Source organism: Kryptolebias marmoratus, linkage group LG8 (genome assembly GCF_001649575.2).
Source record: "Kryptolebias marmoratus isolate JLee-2015 linkage group LG8, ASM164957v2, whole genome shotgun sequence".
NCBI classification, from domain to species: Eukaryota; Metazoa; Chordata; class Actinopteri; order Cyprinodontiformes; family Rivulidae; genus Kryptolebias; species Kryptolebias marmoratus.
In genome coordinates, this window is record NC_051437.1 from 8,673,773 (window position 1) to 8,689,589 (window position 15,817).

A 15,817-nucleotide genomic window follows, 5' to 3' on the forward strand; every position below is an offset into this window, starting at 1 on the left:
GCAGCGGTGCGCGGAGGATCACGTCGAGGGGCGCGGGTGGCTGCTAGCAGCCGCCGCCAGCAGCCGCCGCCAGCAGCCGCCGCTAGCGCTAGGTGCTGGGTACCGGGCAGCGGTGCGTCCCGCCATTTAGATTTAGATTTAACATTTAGCATTTAGATTTATATTTAGCATGTAGCTGTAACAATTACATGTAATTAGCTAAATGTTGTAAAAAGTGACATCAGAAAATCAACACTACATTTTAAAACAGTGTTTGAAGCTAAATGTGACAAAATTTAGGCATGAATTTTGAGCACAAGCTCCTTTACAAACGGCGCCCCATACCCTTGTGTAACTGAGTTTGACACCCCTGTTTGAGAGGCTGATTCTGTTTCCTGAAAGGATCTTATTTTGGAGCCAGTAACCGGAAGTCATGAGCGCACGGATTGGCGTCTCTGCGCGAGGCAGTAAAGTTTCAGTCTCCACGCCGGCCAGTCAGTGGAACCTCCTCCGTCACTGAGCTGCGAGCCTTTCAGGACTGCTCTCTTATTATGTCCATTTAAACAAACCCAACTTGAGCAGAAAGAGAAGCCGAAAGGATGAACAAAGACTCAAAGACGGCGCTCCGCGTCCAGAAACAACCCAGGGCGCAGCAGCAGGTTTCGGTCCAGAAGAAGAAGAAGAAGGAGACCCAGTCGGACCAGTGGGACTGCGCTGGGGAGCCCAAACCGGCGGGGCAGCAGGGGAAGAGAGCGGCCAAGGCGTCTCCGGAGAGCCAGAGGAGCCCCGGCGCGCGGAGGAAACTGTCGGACGCCAGCATCGCCTCGGAGGACCTGAGCAAAGACTCCGGCTGCCCGTCCGGGAAGCTCTCCTCCTCGGACAGCAGCTCCGAGATCTCCGACTGCGCCTCGGAGGGCAACAAGCGCGACTCGCCGAGCAGCGACGCGGACCTCAGCTGGATCGACGGCAGAGCCTACGTGACCCCGAACAGCAGCGGACCTCCGTGCGTAAAACCCGCGCCAGGTCCGTGCGCGCTGCAGCCGGGGGCTGCTGCGGCTGGGGGGTTCGGGCCGATCAAACCCGCCGGGACCTTCATGGAGCTCATGATGGGGGAGACAACCGAGGAGCTGCTGAGGGAGGTGGAGGACCTGAGGTCAGAGAACGAGTACCTGAAAGTAAGTGGACCCGTCCAGTTGGCGCAGCTGGACATTTGTTGCTTTTACTCATCGATCAGAGCCCTGAGAGCACGCGATTCTCTTACAGCAGAGCCGATTAGGCCACTAACCTTCTTTAGGCGAGGAGAGGATTTCAAGCAAGAGTGAAAAATCACTGACTCATTTAAAGGCATTTCCTATACCAAAAAAAAAAAACAAAAAAAAAACAGAAGGGTTAAAAAAATGGAACCACTTACTCAGCATTTATTGTAACAAATGGAACTAAAATATAAGAACCTTCGCCTTTCCTTTGGACCTTGGTGAGGCATGCCCTTCAATTATGGTGTGAGATTTGCTTCATAAATAGTCATTCGGCGTCAAGGAAATATAAAGGTTTACAGCTGAAGTTTGAAAGATCACCCAAAACATTTGTAACAATGACAATATGACTTTGATGACACTAATGTGATACAGCTCAGTATGTGATGTGCTGCTATTTACCCAAAGGTTTCAGGACTTTTCAGGACTGCAGATGATCTCAGTCTGTAAAGCCAAGGAAGTGAAAGAGGCTGTTCCTACTTTTAATCTGTTTTGGTTTAAGGTGTTTATTATGTGCTGAATAAGGAGTCCAAAAAAGTTTAAATTAATCAGAACCTTCATAAGTTTGAATGAAAATAGTTTAAACTGAAGTCTGAGTTAAATCTAACAGATAACTGCTTTGACTTGGTCCTTAATGTCGAGCTTTCCTCTTTTATTTGAACACACTAAAGGTTTAGAGTTACATTTACTTTATATTTCCAAAATCCATCCATCCATCCATCCATCCATCCATCCATCCATCCATCCAACTACTTATCGAGTTGCAGAGGCAACAGGTCCAGGAGGGAAAGACATCCCTCTCTTCGGCTCCTCCTGGGGAATCCTGAGGCATTCCCTAGTCAGAGAGGATATATATAGTCCCTGCAGCAAGTTCTGGGTCCGCTCTGGGGTTCTTCTCCCAGTGGGTTGTGCCTGGAAATTATCTAGAGTGAGGAGCCTACGAGGCATTTTAATCAGGTGCCTGAACCACCTCAACTGACTCCTTTCAATGCAGAGGAGCAGCAGCTCTACTCCGAGCTCCCTCTAAACGATAAAGCCCTTCACTCTATAAGGAAGTCTGAGCCCGGCTGTCCACAGAAATGAGACATTTCACCCACTTGTATCAAGGATCTCATCTAGAACGCAGAGGGACCAGTAAACAGAGACCTTTAGTTTTCAGACAAAAGTAATGCCATCATTCGATACAAACTTTGATCCATTGGTCCATCTCCCACTCTGTCCTACCATCCCTGAAGAACAAGACTTCCAGATACTCGAACTCCTCCACTTCAGTTAAAAACTCACCTCTGACCCAGAGGGAACCGTTTAAGACACCATCTCTTAATCTTCAGTCAGAAACTTTCTGTCTTTTAATTAGGAATTTTAAGTGTTCTCAGCTTTAGTTTTTAAAAGAAAAATGTTTTTACACGTGCAAACTTGCTTAAACAGGTTTTCTTACCAAACAATCTTGTTTTCTTCCGTGTGTTCCTGCCACAGGACGAGGTGGAGGAGCTTCGCTGCGAGATGCTGGAAGTGCGCGACGTGTTCCAGGAGGAGGAGGCGTACCAGCTGCAGGAGCTGCGGCTGCAGCTGGAGCAGGCCAAGAAGATGTGTCGCATCCTGCAGTACCGCCTCCGCAAGGCCGAGCGCCGCAGCATCCGGGTGGCTCAAACTGGACAGGCGGACGGGGAGCTGGTCCGGAGCCTGGAGCACGACATTAAGGTCTGAAGTCAGGGAGGGAGTTCTGCTGGAACAAACAGTGAAAGCTCATTTTGGTCTGCGAGTGATTCACTGCCGCACCAGATGCCGACATCAAAGTGAACGTTTGCTGCAGCACCACAAAGTCAATCTTGTTTTAGTGCATCAGAGAGGGATCATAGGGCTCATGTATGCACAGGAAAAGCTTCATTGGTTGAATGTACTCTGATTCATGGCTGTTTCTGAGCTGTAAAGTCATTCCTGCTGTTCCTCAGCACCACAGACGCTTCATTACAGTCAAATCTCTTCCTGATGTATCCTGTTTATATTTTGATCATACTGCAGTGTAATTATGTGGTGAGCTGGTCTCCATGAGGCAAAGCGGGGTGATAGTTATTAGAAACATGGAAGGTCAGTCAGTGGTAGTGAACGTTGGCAGCCAGACTGTTGCTCTGATTGCTGGCAGTGTGTGTGTGTGTGTGTGGAGTGTGTGGGATTCCTGACAGCCTCACTCTCACCCCCTTCCATCCACTCGTATAGCAAATTCCCATCAAAAGAATTTCCTCGTAAAGTCTCTCAGCCAAACCGGCAGCTGCAGAAAACACGCTCCGCACACCCAGTAAAAACGGTGATGATGATGATGATGATGATGGTGGTGGTGATGAGGGGAGGAAGTCCTTCTCCCCACTGGATCTACAGGTTTTCTGCTCTGCTCTGCCTCCAGGTTGCAAAGAGCGTGTCGCTCCGCCTGTACAGCGAGCTGGAGACGGTGCAGAAGAAGAACGCTCAGCTGGAGTGGGAGAACGAGGCGCTGCGGGAGAAGACTCAGGAGCTGCAGGTGGCCAGGGAGGTGTTACAGAGCGAGGTGGAGAAAACCAGAGAGGTGAGCCTAAAAACCTCCGTCAGCCCAACCATTGATCCTTACTTTTAAAACTTTATGAATAAAAACCCTCACGTACATGGATCTGTAGATTCTTCTATTGAGACTTTTTTATCACGAGCTGCCAAAGGCAATGATGTTTTTGCCGGTGTGTGGGTTTGTCTGTCATTTTAGCAAAATATTTAATGAACTAGATGTTGGATTTTAATGAAACCTTCAGAAGAAAGTCTTCGGCTGTTCATCTACAGCTGATTACATTTTAGAGCCAGCCCTATTTAAGATGGCTGTTACAGCCAGCTGGCATTAGAAAACACAAGAAAAGCTAAAACCCAGCCGGTTTTACAAATACTGAGCTAAAATTTGTTGTGGTAGTAGCTGAGAGTCATCTTCAGCACACACTCAGAGTGCTACCAAATCTCACAATATCCCCTGAGATAACACAAAACGTTATTTACCAGGTTTGACCAAAATAGCCATCATAAGATGATTTTAGTTTAAAAGTCTGGCATGAAAGGCAGCAGGCGATAAGCATTCCTTTAATTGACCCTAGTTTTGATTTAAACACTGCAAACTCTTTAGAAACAGATACTGTATTTTCCGGACTATAAGGCGCACTTAAAAGCCTTCAATTTTCTCAAAAAACGACAGTGCGCTTTATAATCCGGAGCGCCTTATATATGTAAGAAGTCGTAATGTTTTAGTACGACTTTGGTGAACTACAAAGCTGCACCGCTCGCAGCATTAAAGCTCAGTTATAGTCGAGCAGGGCTCCACGGACCTGAGCGAGCGGTGGAGGCGTTTATACTTGATGCTTATGTCGGTGCAGTATTCTCCGAAAAGACAGGGCTGTTTTGCTTAATGCGCCTTATAGTCCGATGTGCTTTATACGTAACAAAAAGTTGAAAATGGACCATTCATTGACAGTGTGTCTTATAATCCAGTGCGCCTTGTAGTGTGGAAAATACGGTACTAGTTTGCATAAATAAAAGAAAAAACGTAAGTAAAATGTCCATTTGTAAAAGTAGATGATAAGAATCCAACTAAAAAATTGAGGCAAAACCTTCTTTAATTATTTGTCATTTGTTTGTGGGAAAACAAATCCAATTAAAAAAAAAAAAAAAAAAAAATTTTAAAAAGGGCGGCAGTGGCCCAGGAGGTGGGAGTTCATCCTGTAACCGGAGGGTTGTCGGTTCGAGCCCCCGCTCCGTCAGTCTCAGCCGTTGTGTCCTTGGGCGAGACACTTCACCCGCCCTGCCTACTGGTGGTGGTCAGAGGGCTCGGTGGCGCCGGTGTGATGGCAGCCTCACTTCTGTCAGCCCGCCCCAGGCCAGCTGTGGCTACACACCATCAGTGTGTGAATGACTGATTTTAGTGTGATTGTGCGGCTGTAACTCAAACATTTACCTGCTGAACATCAGCTCTGAGGGAAATCAGAGTTTTTCTTCAGACAGAACAGCTTCAGCTCAGAAACACGGCTCCTTTTGAGTTCTTCCTCAACAAAAATCAGCACTTTTTATTATCACACATAATGTACAAACAGAAACAGAAACAGAAAAGGCTGGCGTACCACCCATCCCCCCTTGTTTAGGGTTCAAATGGACATCACATGCCTGTTACAGTGTTAACAATCCAAAAAACAAACATTAGCTGGGAAATTCTGGTTATCTAGGAAATCCAAGAAACTTTATCCAAATAAATCACAGAGGCTGTAGTTCCTTTGACCCAGTTTTTGTTGTGATTTAGTTCACCGACAGACATTTTGATGCTGTTTTTATATTTATTTAAACATATTAATTGGTTTTTCAGAAATAACCCCACAAACAATGTTTTTAGGATTTCCTAAAAGCTGTGAACAACTAAACAGGAGCATATTCTACATCCGTGTGTTGTGTTTTAAAACTGGGTTTATCTTCAGAGCGTTAACTTTGACAGAGACATAAGCTTCCATCAGACAACCTTCAGAAACCTCCATCTCTGTGGTCAGGCATCCTCTCCATTCCCCCACACAGCTGCACCCCTGCAGCCAGCTGTCGCCCCCCCATACCCGTGTCCGGTGACACACGACCCCGGAGCCGACCGGTGATATGAGAGCGGGGCTTGGCCAGCAGCTGCCTGGTGCCGGAGCTGGGTGAAGCAGCCTGGTATGCCGAGGCCTGAGCTCCCGAGCGCAGCTGACATGGCCGGCTGAGATGACAGAAAAAAAAAACAGCGAGGGTGTGAGAGATCACAAAAATAGACTTTCTGTCTTTCTGCTCGCATTAAGCTCGGCTAAATCGGGATCAGTGCGTATTATGGCATTCAAAAAGGCACTGGTCGTGCAGGCACTACGACCTACGACCTTCAGCCAACCTGTCTTCATCACAAGGTTGACGACCACGGCTCAGCTCCGACTGAACGTTCAGTGCACCTTTTAGCCCTACAGCTCCTCCGGGCACCTGGGAGGAGCTCTGAGCTCTCCCCTCTGACCCGCGCTCGCTTTAATCGAGGATTCTGGGCTTTGAGTTCAGCTCATCTGAGACAGCTGCTAGTCTCTTTGATCCCAGCAGGAAAATCCACTTAGATTACCTAATCTGGGAGCAGGGAACACGGCGTGGAATGACAGGAAGGAGCATAAACAGAGATTCTGACCGTAGGAGTCAAACAGAAACACAACTCTGTCAGGTTAATGCCTCAAACTGGGACTAAGACAACCTCAGAAGATGAAACGACGAATGGTGCATGGAAAATATGTCGTTCAGTTAAAGAAGTGCTTCTGTCCTTAGGCGTCACGTGTCAGGTTTCCTCGGAGGCTCCAGGGGCTGAAGTGAAAACCCTCTTTTATGAACATGCTGACATCCTGTCTGCTGTTGAAGAGGCACATAATGCCTCCAGACAAAAACAGAAATGCTTCTCACGCTCAGACTCAGAAGTAAACTCGGAGGTGGAAATGTTGTTTCTAGCACAGACACGTGACTACTTTTGAAAAAAAAACAAACAAACCAGAAAAGACCAACACACACACGTTTCTATGTTGAGATATCAGATTAATCTGTTCGAACACATAAAGTCCTCCTCACTGTTTAGTTTGTACGATTCAAACAACCAGAAATGTCCCAGAGAGTGACTCTTCAGCTGCAAATTCAAGTGGGTTTTGTGAAAAAGTTATAAACAAACAGAAAGTTTTCGAAGGAAGGGTAGACGGGACCACAGATAATCTTAGAGGGTACAACAAAACCAAACACCAGTCCCTCCTTCAGGAGTTTTATTTTACGGTTGTCTTATAAGGGCTATTTGAAAAACAAAGCCCTGCAATGTGGGAGTTAGAGAATTACCTTCTGATATAGGCCTACTTTATTTTATTTTTTTACTCACTGAGAACAGCAGTGTCACTACTCAACTCAGTGAGGCTCCTCCCTGCTCTGTTAAATTCATATTTATAATCGAAACGTTCATGCTGAGATGAGATGCATCTTGTCCGCTGCCGTTCATGTTCAAGATCTGAACGAAGCTCTCGCATGATCAGAATATGGTTTGGGGATGACTATCAGCTACTACCACGTCAGGTTTTAGCTCAATATCTGTTAAAGTAACTGAGTAATAACCATTTTTGTGTTTGCTTAGGTTGATTAGCTGTGGCGGCCATCTTAAATTGGGTTGACTCCAAAACCTAATCAGTTGTAGAAGTACATCCTGTAATTACTCTCTGAAAGTTTTATTAAAATATGTCCAAGGGCTTTTGAGATATTTTGCAAACAGACGGAGTATTCAAATAGCTCTTTGAACGACTTCAGTTTGAAAAACTAGTTTAACTCTGACTGGACTGACGAGCTAACGGCTAGTCTGAATGCAGTCAAGACTTGAGACAGTTTCAATCTCCAAATTTTAAATGTCAGTTTTGAACTGCGTGGCTATTTTAGCAGAAATGATCTGACACTCCTGTAGGAAGTGCTACAGTTAGTGGCTGCTGCAGCTATTTGTGCTTGCAAACAACCACAGAATTCTGCGTAAATAACCGTGTAATTTAAATGTGACAGCAAGGTATCACATGAGCCGCTCGGATGTTTTTGGATTGGAGTCGTTTCAAGATGGCGGCCAACTAGCTGTTAGCTTGTCAACTAGGTCAGAAAAAAAATTTTATTTTTCAAAAGTAAAGTTGTCCAAGGAGCTATCTACAGCAGGTAAGATGGTAATTGATTTTCATCTTACCACAGAACCACACTTCAGAACATCTAATCTATATTGCTTGATATTAATGACGTTTCCTGACTCTTATAAGGCTTTTTATATGACCTATAAGGGATGCATTCTTATCCAAAGATAAGACAGAATGGTTTGTTTTCTCAATGAAACCCTTGTTTTTACTCCTCAGAGCTCAGTGAAGAAGAGAAGCATCAGATCAGCCAGTAAGGCAGAGAAGAGGCTTTCTCAGCAGATGGAGGTCTGAAACAGCTCATAATTTCGTCATTCATGACATACCTCCTGCTTTTATGTCGTTTATATTTTGGATTGTCTCCCAAAAGGACGACAGCGCTGATCTGAAGTGCCAGCTCCACTTCGCCAAAGAAGAACTGGCTCTCATGTGCAAGAAGCTCACCAAGCTGGTGTTGGAGAGCGAGGCCGCGCGCGAGGAGCTGGCCAAGTACCAGGCGGCGTTCGGCGACTTAGATAACGCCCAGTGGCCCGAGGGCAAGCAAAGCTCCGCCCACACCAGGGAGGCAGAGGTCAAAGTTCACCTGAAACTGGTGGAAGAGGAGGCCACGCTTCTGAGCCGGCGCATCGTTGAGCTGGAGGTGGAGAACCGCGGGCTGCGGGCAGAGATGAGCGACCTCAGAGAGAAATTAGGAGGGGGAGGAGAAGAGGACGATGCTTTGGAGGAAAATCTCCCGCTGGCTACAGGGATGAAGAGCGGAGAGGGCAGCCAGGAGTCGAGAGCCACCGTCTACCTGCAGCGGCAGAGCGAAGAGTCAGGAGACGGAAAAGCTGAGGCTGAAAGATCTTTGCCGTGCCGCCCACCGCAGACCGACCGGATGATTCCTGAGTGTCAGATCATTAGAAAGGGTCCTGTGGGGGGAGCAGACTGTCAGGAGAGCGACAACAAAAAGCCTGACAGAGGGCTGAACGGGATGACTGCAAACGACTGTGAATTTCTTCTTGCTCTCCGAGACCAGTCCTGCATTTTGACTTCAGCCATTCAGCTCCTGATGACCCCAACCAGAAGTGAGCACAGCCCCCCTCCCTCACGTGCTTACACCGCTCCGACAGACGGGAACACGAACGGCAAACCGCAGGGGTCTTTGAACGAGGCTTTGGACCTCCTGCAGGTCATGCTGTTAGCTTTCATTGGGAAGATGAACTCGTTTCTGACAGGAGAGGAGGAGGAGTACAGGAACGGTGTTCACAAGGAGGAGTACACATGGGATTTGTGCACGCCCTCCTTCATCTGCGGAAATAATAAAAACGTCAAGGAGCTGGAGGTTAAAAAGGAGCACGTGGAGGAGAAACAGAAAGCAAAACGTGTGAATCAGTGTGACGCCTTAAACGGCTGCAAAGACCCAAAAATGCAGCTGTCACTGCAAATACTGTGGATCCTTCATCGGTGGTGTAACGTCAAAGAAAAACAGGTACAAATAAAGCCCCGACGATCCTTGAAGGGTTGCATATCGCTCACTGCCTTTCACGGCAGACTTGTAAGCAAAGATTATCTTTTATGTTGAAAAATGATGGAGTTAAAGTTGTTTTGGTCAAACCTGGAGAATAACATTACTTCTCGATTTCACACGAGATCTCACACTGTCAACGCTTGGAGCGTGAGAAGAATGACTCTCAGCTACTACCACGCCAAATTTTAGCTCAATATCTGTAAAACCGTCAAAGTTGTAGCCATTTTTATATTTGCTAAGTTTGATTAGCTGCAGTGGCCATCTTGAATCAGGTGGGCTTCAAAAATGAACCAGCTGTAGTTGCACAAACAAAATTAATTTCAGAAAGTTTCCTTGAACTCTCTCCAGTGGTTCGTAAGATACAGTATTTTGCAACAGGCACACAAAAACATTATCGCCCATCTTTAGCCTTTTGGGCATCACTGTTATTACCGGTGCTATCTGCAAACTAAGTGTACTTTCCCCCAAAAAAGCTCAGATTGTGATTTTCATTTCCTGCTCAGGGCAGAGACCAAACCCTGTCTGTGCTGCTCGGGTTGTTGCGAGACCTCAGCACGGAGCTCAGAGACGACAGCGAGGCCAGAGTCGCCCCGAGCAAAGCGGCTGAGGTAAGGATGTCCCCCCACCCCACCCTGCCCATCTGCGTGTGACACAGTGGGATGTCCCGCTGATGATCTCTCCCTGCCAGCCTCACGAGGAGGCTCGTGCCAGAGGATTTAGGGTAATCTCTGATAGGGGCTGCAGCCAAGCAGGGCAGACTTGTTCAGATCCACAGCAGAAACAGTCCAGTTCATCTCTTCTGTATGATTGTTTCCATCAAATACAAAAAAGGGAGAGAGTTTTATTGCAGATCATGCAGGACTCTTTGTTCACTTTCTGTAATTCAGCACAGTGGATCGGAGAACCTGTTTCCCTCAGAGGAAGGCTCTGTCTGCTGTAGTAAAGGACACGCAGCAGTCGTGCCAGCAGCTTTGTGTGGCAGCGTTTCAGCTTTAACTTCAGCTGATGTTGTGACTTATCACATTTATGGGTTTCAGACTTGTTTAAGTCCGGTTCCTAATTGCAGTGCGACACAGAAAAGTCAGAAAACCAAACAAATAGAGAAGCTTCACATGAATCAGAGACCTTTGATCTCCTACAGTCAGCTGGTAAAGTTTGACTGCTTGAAGCTGATTTCTTCATAACTCCACCATCATGGAGTTGATCACTATTATTTGGATAATAAGTTTTTTTTTTTCTCTCTCCTTTTGGCTCAGCGCTCTGTCAGCGGTGTTTTTTATGACGGACAGCACTACGGCACTCTCAGGTCAGTGTTTGTTTCCATAATGGCTCCATGTTGTTCTGTAGTTCTGCGGCTCATTTTTATTTTCCTCCCCATCGTTCCTCAGTATCTGCAGAGCAAAAGAAAACCGCCTCAGACGACTGTTCTCTCCCCGTGACTCTAAGACAAAAAACTGGTGCTATCTGAGCCAGGAGGCCGCCCAGCTGGACCGAGAGGACCCCGTTAAGACGTGGGACCATCTAATCATGCCGCTTAGCTTCCCTGATCTGGACTTTGAGCAGATGTCGATGGAGAGGAGTCACACGGCCCCGGAGAAGTCAGCCTTCAGGATCTACTACAGCCCCCCGTCGGCCCGCAGAGTCCAGCTGGCTCAGCTGAAGCAAAGCCCCGTTGCAGACAGGGAGTCCGTGGGCACCTCCTCTCCTTGGTGCACGCCCCCGACCTCCTTTTCCCAGCTCTGCCTCGGCTCCCCTGCTAACCTGAGCGATGACATGAAGGAAATGAACGCCAGCTGGAGGCAGGCGGTTCACGGCGGCTCACAGGAGAAGAGGGGGAGATCGGCGGGTCGCTGGGTGGATGTGACCTGCTCAGGTACTCAGACCCACCTGAAGCCACAGATGGTGAGTGTTGCCCAGCAGACAGACGGGACTCAGGGGTCGATCACGGTGAAGAGCAGCCCCTCCAGAGTCCTGAGCTCCTCCTTGGTCTCTGCCCGCTCTCGACACATCTCCACCTCTCTGGATGGGTTAGCGGGTCGGATCGAGAGGCCCAGAACCTCCACTTCCTCCCCTAAACTGTACCGCAGGCACTCCTCGTCCCTCTGCTCCCCCACCAGCCTGGCATCCTCTTCACCTGCACCCAGAGACCGAGCGCCGTGGAACCTGTCACACCAGAGCTACTCTGGCCTCATGTGGACTCGACAAGCCAGTCCCAGATCAGGTGCCGCTCTGACCCACGGTTCTGTGGGTGGACCCAAGGCATCCAGCAAGTCTGCTGGCGCCAACCGCTGCGGTCTGGTGACAGAGTTCCTGCGCAGGATGAGCGGGCGGGCAGACAAGGCTGCCCCAGGGTCAGCACAGAAGGCGAAGAGCGGCCTGGAACGAGTCCCCGCGAGACCTCAGGTCGCTCAGCTGCACAGGAACGACAGCGTGACCCGGATCGTCAACAAGAGGTTCATGAAGCAGAGGGAGGAGAGCACCCGAGGCCAGAGAGAGGAGAAGAGGAGCAACCTGACCCCGAGAGTCAGACACAATCAGAGTACCATCCCAGCAGAGGTGAGAGGAAGGAAAACGTGGTGTCATATACGCTCACACAGCTACACACTCTCACACACCGAGCAGTTTTGTCAGGCTCAGTTAACAACTAATATTTGTCCTTAAACAATAATCCAGCCAAAGGCTCAGTTTGTCGTGCAGATTATCAAGTCGTTTACAGGAGAATTCGTGTTTCATGAGCATAAACAGCGTGTCTGCTCCTTCCTCTGCCTCCTTGTGTCTCCTTATCCTTTCTGACCAGGATGGAAACTACGACTGCAGCTCCAGCAGCACGTTGACCTTCTGCTTCTCTCGCCGCTCGAGTCAAAGGCAAACGTCGAACCTGGGAAAACTCCACCGACACAGATACATGAGCGCAGACTCCAACAGTGGCTGAACGGAGGGAAAACGACAGATGTTACAGATAATAACGCCAACATAGTCAGATAGAAGAGGGACTTTAGTTTGTATATTCATCTTTAGATGCAGACTCGTCCTTAGGCTTAGGGCAGCTTGGAGCAAACAGTTTTGTTTATTTTTTTTCTTTTTGTGCAAATAAAACCATGATTTTCTTTTACAAATGAGTTTACCCTTTATTTCATTTATTTTGTACTTTCTTTATAGTGTTCTGTTGAGAATAAACTTGTTTTGCTCAAAAAATTCTGTCCAAAGCTCCTCTTTCTTTATCTTTGTGGTTTTCAGCTTCAGCTTTACTTTCTTTAACTTAACCCTCAGAAACCTGTTTACTTTCCAGACATGGCGGCTGTTACGCCACATGCTCCGAAAAAGTAAAACTGTCCTCTAAGTACTTAATGAGATTAGATTTTCTTCACCTGTCAGGAGCACAAGCCTCCTCCTTCTCTGCCTCTCTACCTGTTGGACTCTTCAGTTCATTAATGAGCAAAATAACAATCAGCTCATCCTGTCCTGTGTTTAATTACTGATAATGTGTAATAAACTGGGGCTTCTCATCAATCGGAGGCCTGGAGCTGCTCACACAGTTAGCTTCACCCTCTGCAGCTGCTCAGGACAGAGGAACAATCACACGGGATCAAGTTTCTGCTCGCCGCACGTGTTTAAACGCTCCTGTTTCAAACAAAACATTCTGAAATGTGGACGACCTCCCAGCGGAGATTATTCACTTCAACGTGACCCACTCGCACAAAGGTGGGCTGAAACAAGGCCAAAACACACAAAGGACCAGTGCAGAAAGCAGCTACAGGAAATTCATGTGTAACAAAAGCCCAGAATCACAAAATATGCTAAAAAAAAGCAACGCGTTGCATTATTTCTAGACCATATTTGTCTTCTGAATGTGAAGCCTGCAGATGTTTTTGCTCCTCTCAGCATAAGGAGTTTGGTTTTCTGATTAATCCTCACAGAAACTCATTTGATGAAAATAACATTAACAAACTGCCTTGTTTAGACACAGCCAGGCTGCAGGCACTGACAGACGGTATCTGCTAATGGTTTTTGATCTTTGTTTTCAATTTATGGAAAGCAACTATGAGTTAAATGATAAAAGAATATGTATATAAATTCATTTAAACATTATAATTTGCAGATATGAATGCATGTTCCACTCTGGTGGTTCAGGTTTGTGTTGGTGTGGCTCTGCTCTCAGACAGTTTTCTGCAGATCCTCAGAAAACATAATTCAGACACAGTTTAAGGTAAAAACAGTTGTTGTGATTGAAGCAGCCAGATGATGTGGTCTGTGTGATCATTAAATGTAGAAGGGAAACAGCTGATTGATCACACAGCAGCACATGGAGGCTGCTGTGAACGATGCAATGACAGAACATTAGACAATCCTGGTCCTCGAGGGCCACTATCCTGCATGTATTACTTGTTTCCCTGCTCCAACACACCTGATTCAGTGGTTAAATTACCTCTTCATGTTCTGCAGAAGCCTGTTAATCACCCATTGATTCAAATCAGGTGTGTTGGAGCAGAGAAACAAGTAAAACATGCAGGATAGTGGCACTCGAGGGCTTCCTAATATCAAACAGCTCTAATATATGCAGCTAAATAAACAACACTAAGATAGTCTTACCTTAACATTGCGTGGTCTTGAGCCCACCGAGGTCCTGGTTGTGTCAGAACTCAAATGTTTTAGTTCATCTGGTTAAATTTGTCTTTGCAACACTTCAGATTTTTGCAGTTTTGGTCACCACACACCCATACTTTTGTGAGTACAAAGAGAAAACTGCTGCCATCAATTTAGCAGGCAGGGGTGGGCAATCCTGGTCCTGGAGGGCCACTATCCTGCATGTTTTCCTTGTTTCCCTGCTTCAACACACCTGATTCATGGTTAAATCACCTCTTCACGTTCTGCAGAAGCCTGTTAATCACCCATTGATTCAAATCAGGTGTGTTGGAGCAGAGAAACAAGTAAAACATGCAGGATAGTGGCCCTCGAGAACCAGGATTGCCCACCCCTGAATGCCATGTTGATGATTTAATCCACTATTAAAATGTAAATTATTCTTTATAAACTATTTATTTTAAATGTATTTACCTAACTTCCTGTAAACTGGTAGTATTTCTCCTTACAGTGATGTTTATGTTATGTAGACAGTGGAAGTCTTCATTATGTTTGTTCCAGGCCTGTTCGGCTGCAGTACCGACCCCCACCTGCGGAGGCGCTGCAGCCGCAGCTCCGCTGCTTCTTCCAGGTTTAGACTTTCTTTGTCCGAACTCGTTGACAGCAAACACGGCCATTCTTCCGGAAGTCCAACTGAGTTTGGTTTTATCATTATTATTAATATGAGTCTTTGGTAAATTGGAGTGCTATGGAGTCAGTTTTCTCCCGGTTTGAATCTTATAACTTCGAGGCGGATCAGCGGTTCGTGGACGGCCTGAAAACTTTAAACAAGTCGGAGAAAAATAGAGAAGAAGCCGAGCTGCTGAACCTCCAGCTGTTCTTCTACAACAGGTAAACACACACCTGTTTACTACACTGCTAGATGCTCCTCAGGGTCAACAAACTATGCACGAGTTTTGATCTTACATTAATGTTTAATAAAAGAAAATATATATTTTTTGTAATTAGCAGTGAAACTTAAATGTAATGTGCAGCTCCTATGAATTGTTTCAAAACAATAAATAATTCAGTTTAAAAGAAATTTATCTTTTTTTAATCAGGCAGTTTAGTTTATTACTTAAATAAATTTATCTGACAAAAACCCCCACAAATGTTGAGAGAAACTAAGAATAATGAAATCTCTTGTGCTTTGGGACTTCCCTGCACATCATTTCTTATTAATCTTTAAAATGTTCCTGTTTTGTCCCCTCTGCTGCCTTCAGGTTTGTTGAGCCGATAGAGCAGCACAGCTACAAGTTGTGGCGCTCATCCTCCCATTGTGTGAGCGGACAGCAGGACCCGAGGACCCCGGCAGCGTCAGACCCGCAGACACCTGCTCGGCTTTCCTTTGCAGAGGTGATGCAGCTGGTCCAGGAAGGAAAGGAAGTGCCCGGACTGACAAAACCGGACATAAAACCAAGTAACCGGAGTCCCACTCCTTCTCAGATGAAACAAGTCCCGAAACCCTGGGAAACTGCACCATCTTAGGTGAACTCTTAGTTTTTACAGCTGGAACATTTTATAACTTCATTCAGGATGATGTGAAGCGCTCAAAGAAAACTGCTGAAACTAATATAAGTGTCTGCGGACTTGAAAAGGTGGACAAAAATGGATAACTCTTCTTCCTTGATGAGACTAAATAAAAAAAAAAAGCTTCATTTGTATTTTAATATATATTACATTTTCTCACCCTGCAGTCTGTAAGTCCTGTTTTTTTGTTTTTAAATCTTCACCTGGTCATAAAGTAGTCTTATTGTTGACATATCAAA

At 46.4% G+C, this 15,817-nt stretch overlaps 1 protein-coding gene across 1 annotated transcript; it reads left to right on the forward strand.

Annotated features, from left to right (window-relative positions):
• Positions 1-438: 438 nt before the first annotated feature.
• Positions 439-12,623, forward strand: si:ch211-197l9.2 (protein SOGA1). Its single transcript, XM_017409389.3, has 9 exons — positions 439-1,154; positions 2,709-2,933; positions 3,634-3,792; positions 8,138-8,206; positions 8,289-9,389; positions 9,932-10,036; positions 10,685-10,734; positions 10,817-11,984; positions 12,226-12,623. The coding sequence occupies exons 1-9, from the start codon at positions 579-581 to the stop codon at positions 12,358-12,360; spliced, it is 3,588 nt and encodes a 1,195-aa protein (XP_017264878.1). The 5' UTR covers positions 439-578; the 3' UTR covers positions 12,361-12,623.
• The last annotated feature ends 3,194 nt before the right edge of the window (positions 12,624-15,817 follow it).

Excerpts from the sequence above, each read along its gene's own strand:
- si:ch211-197l9.2 (XM_017409389.3), top strand. The coding sequence starts at position 579 with ATGAACAAAGACTCAAAGACGGCGCTCCGCGTCCAGAAACAACCCAGG. Across the intron at positions 3,793-8,137 it reads AGGTGGAGAAAACCAGAGAG|AGCTCAGTGAAGAAGAGAAG; the intron begins GTGAGCCTAAAA and ends TTTACTCCTCAG. Across the intron at positions 10,037-10,684 it reads CCCCGAGCAAAGCGGCTGAG|CGCTCTGTCAGCGGTGTTTT; the intron begins GTAAGGATGTCC and ends CTTTTGGCTCAG.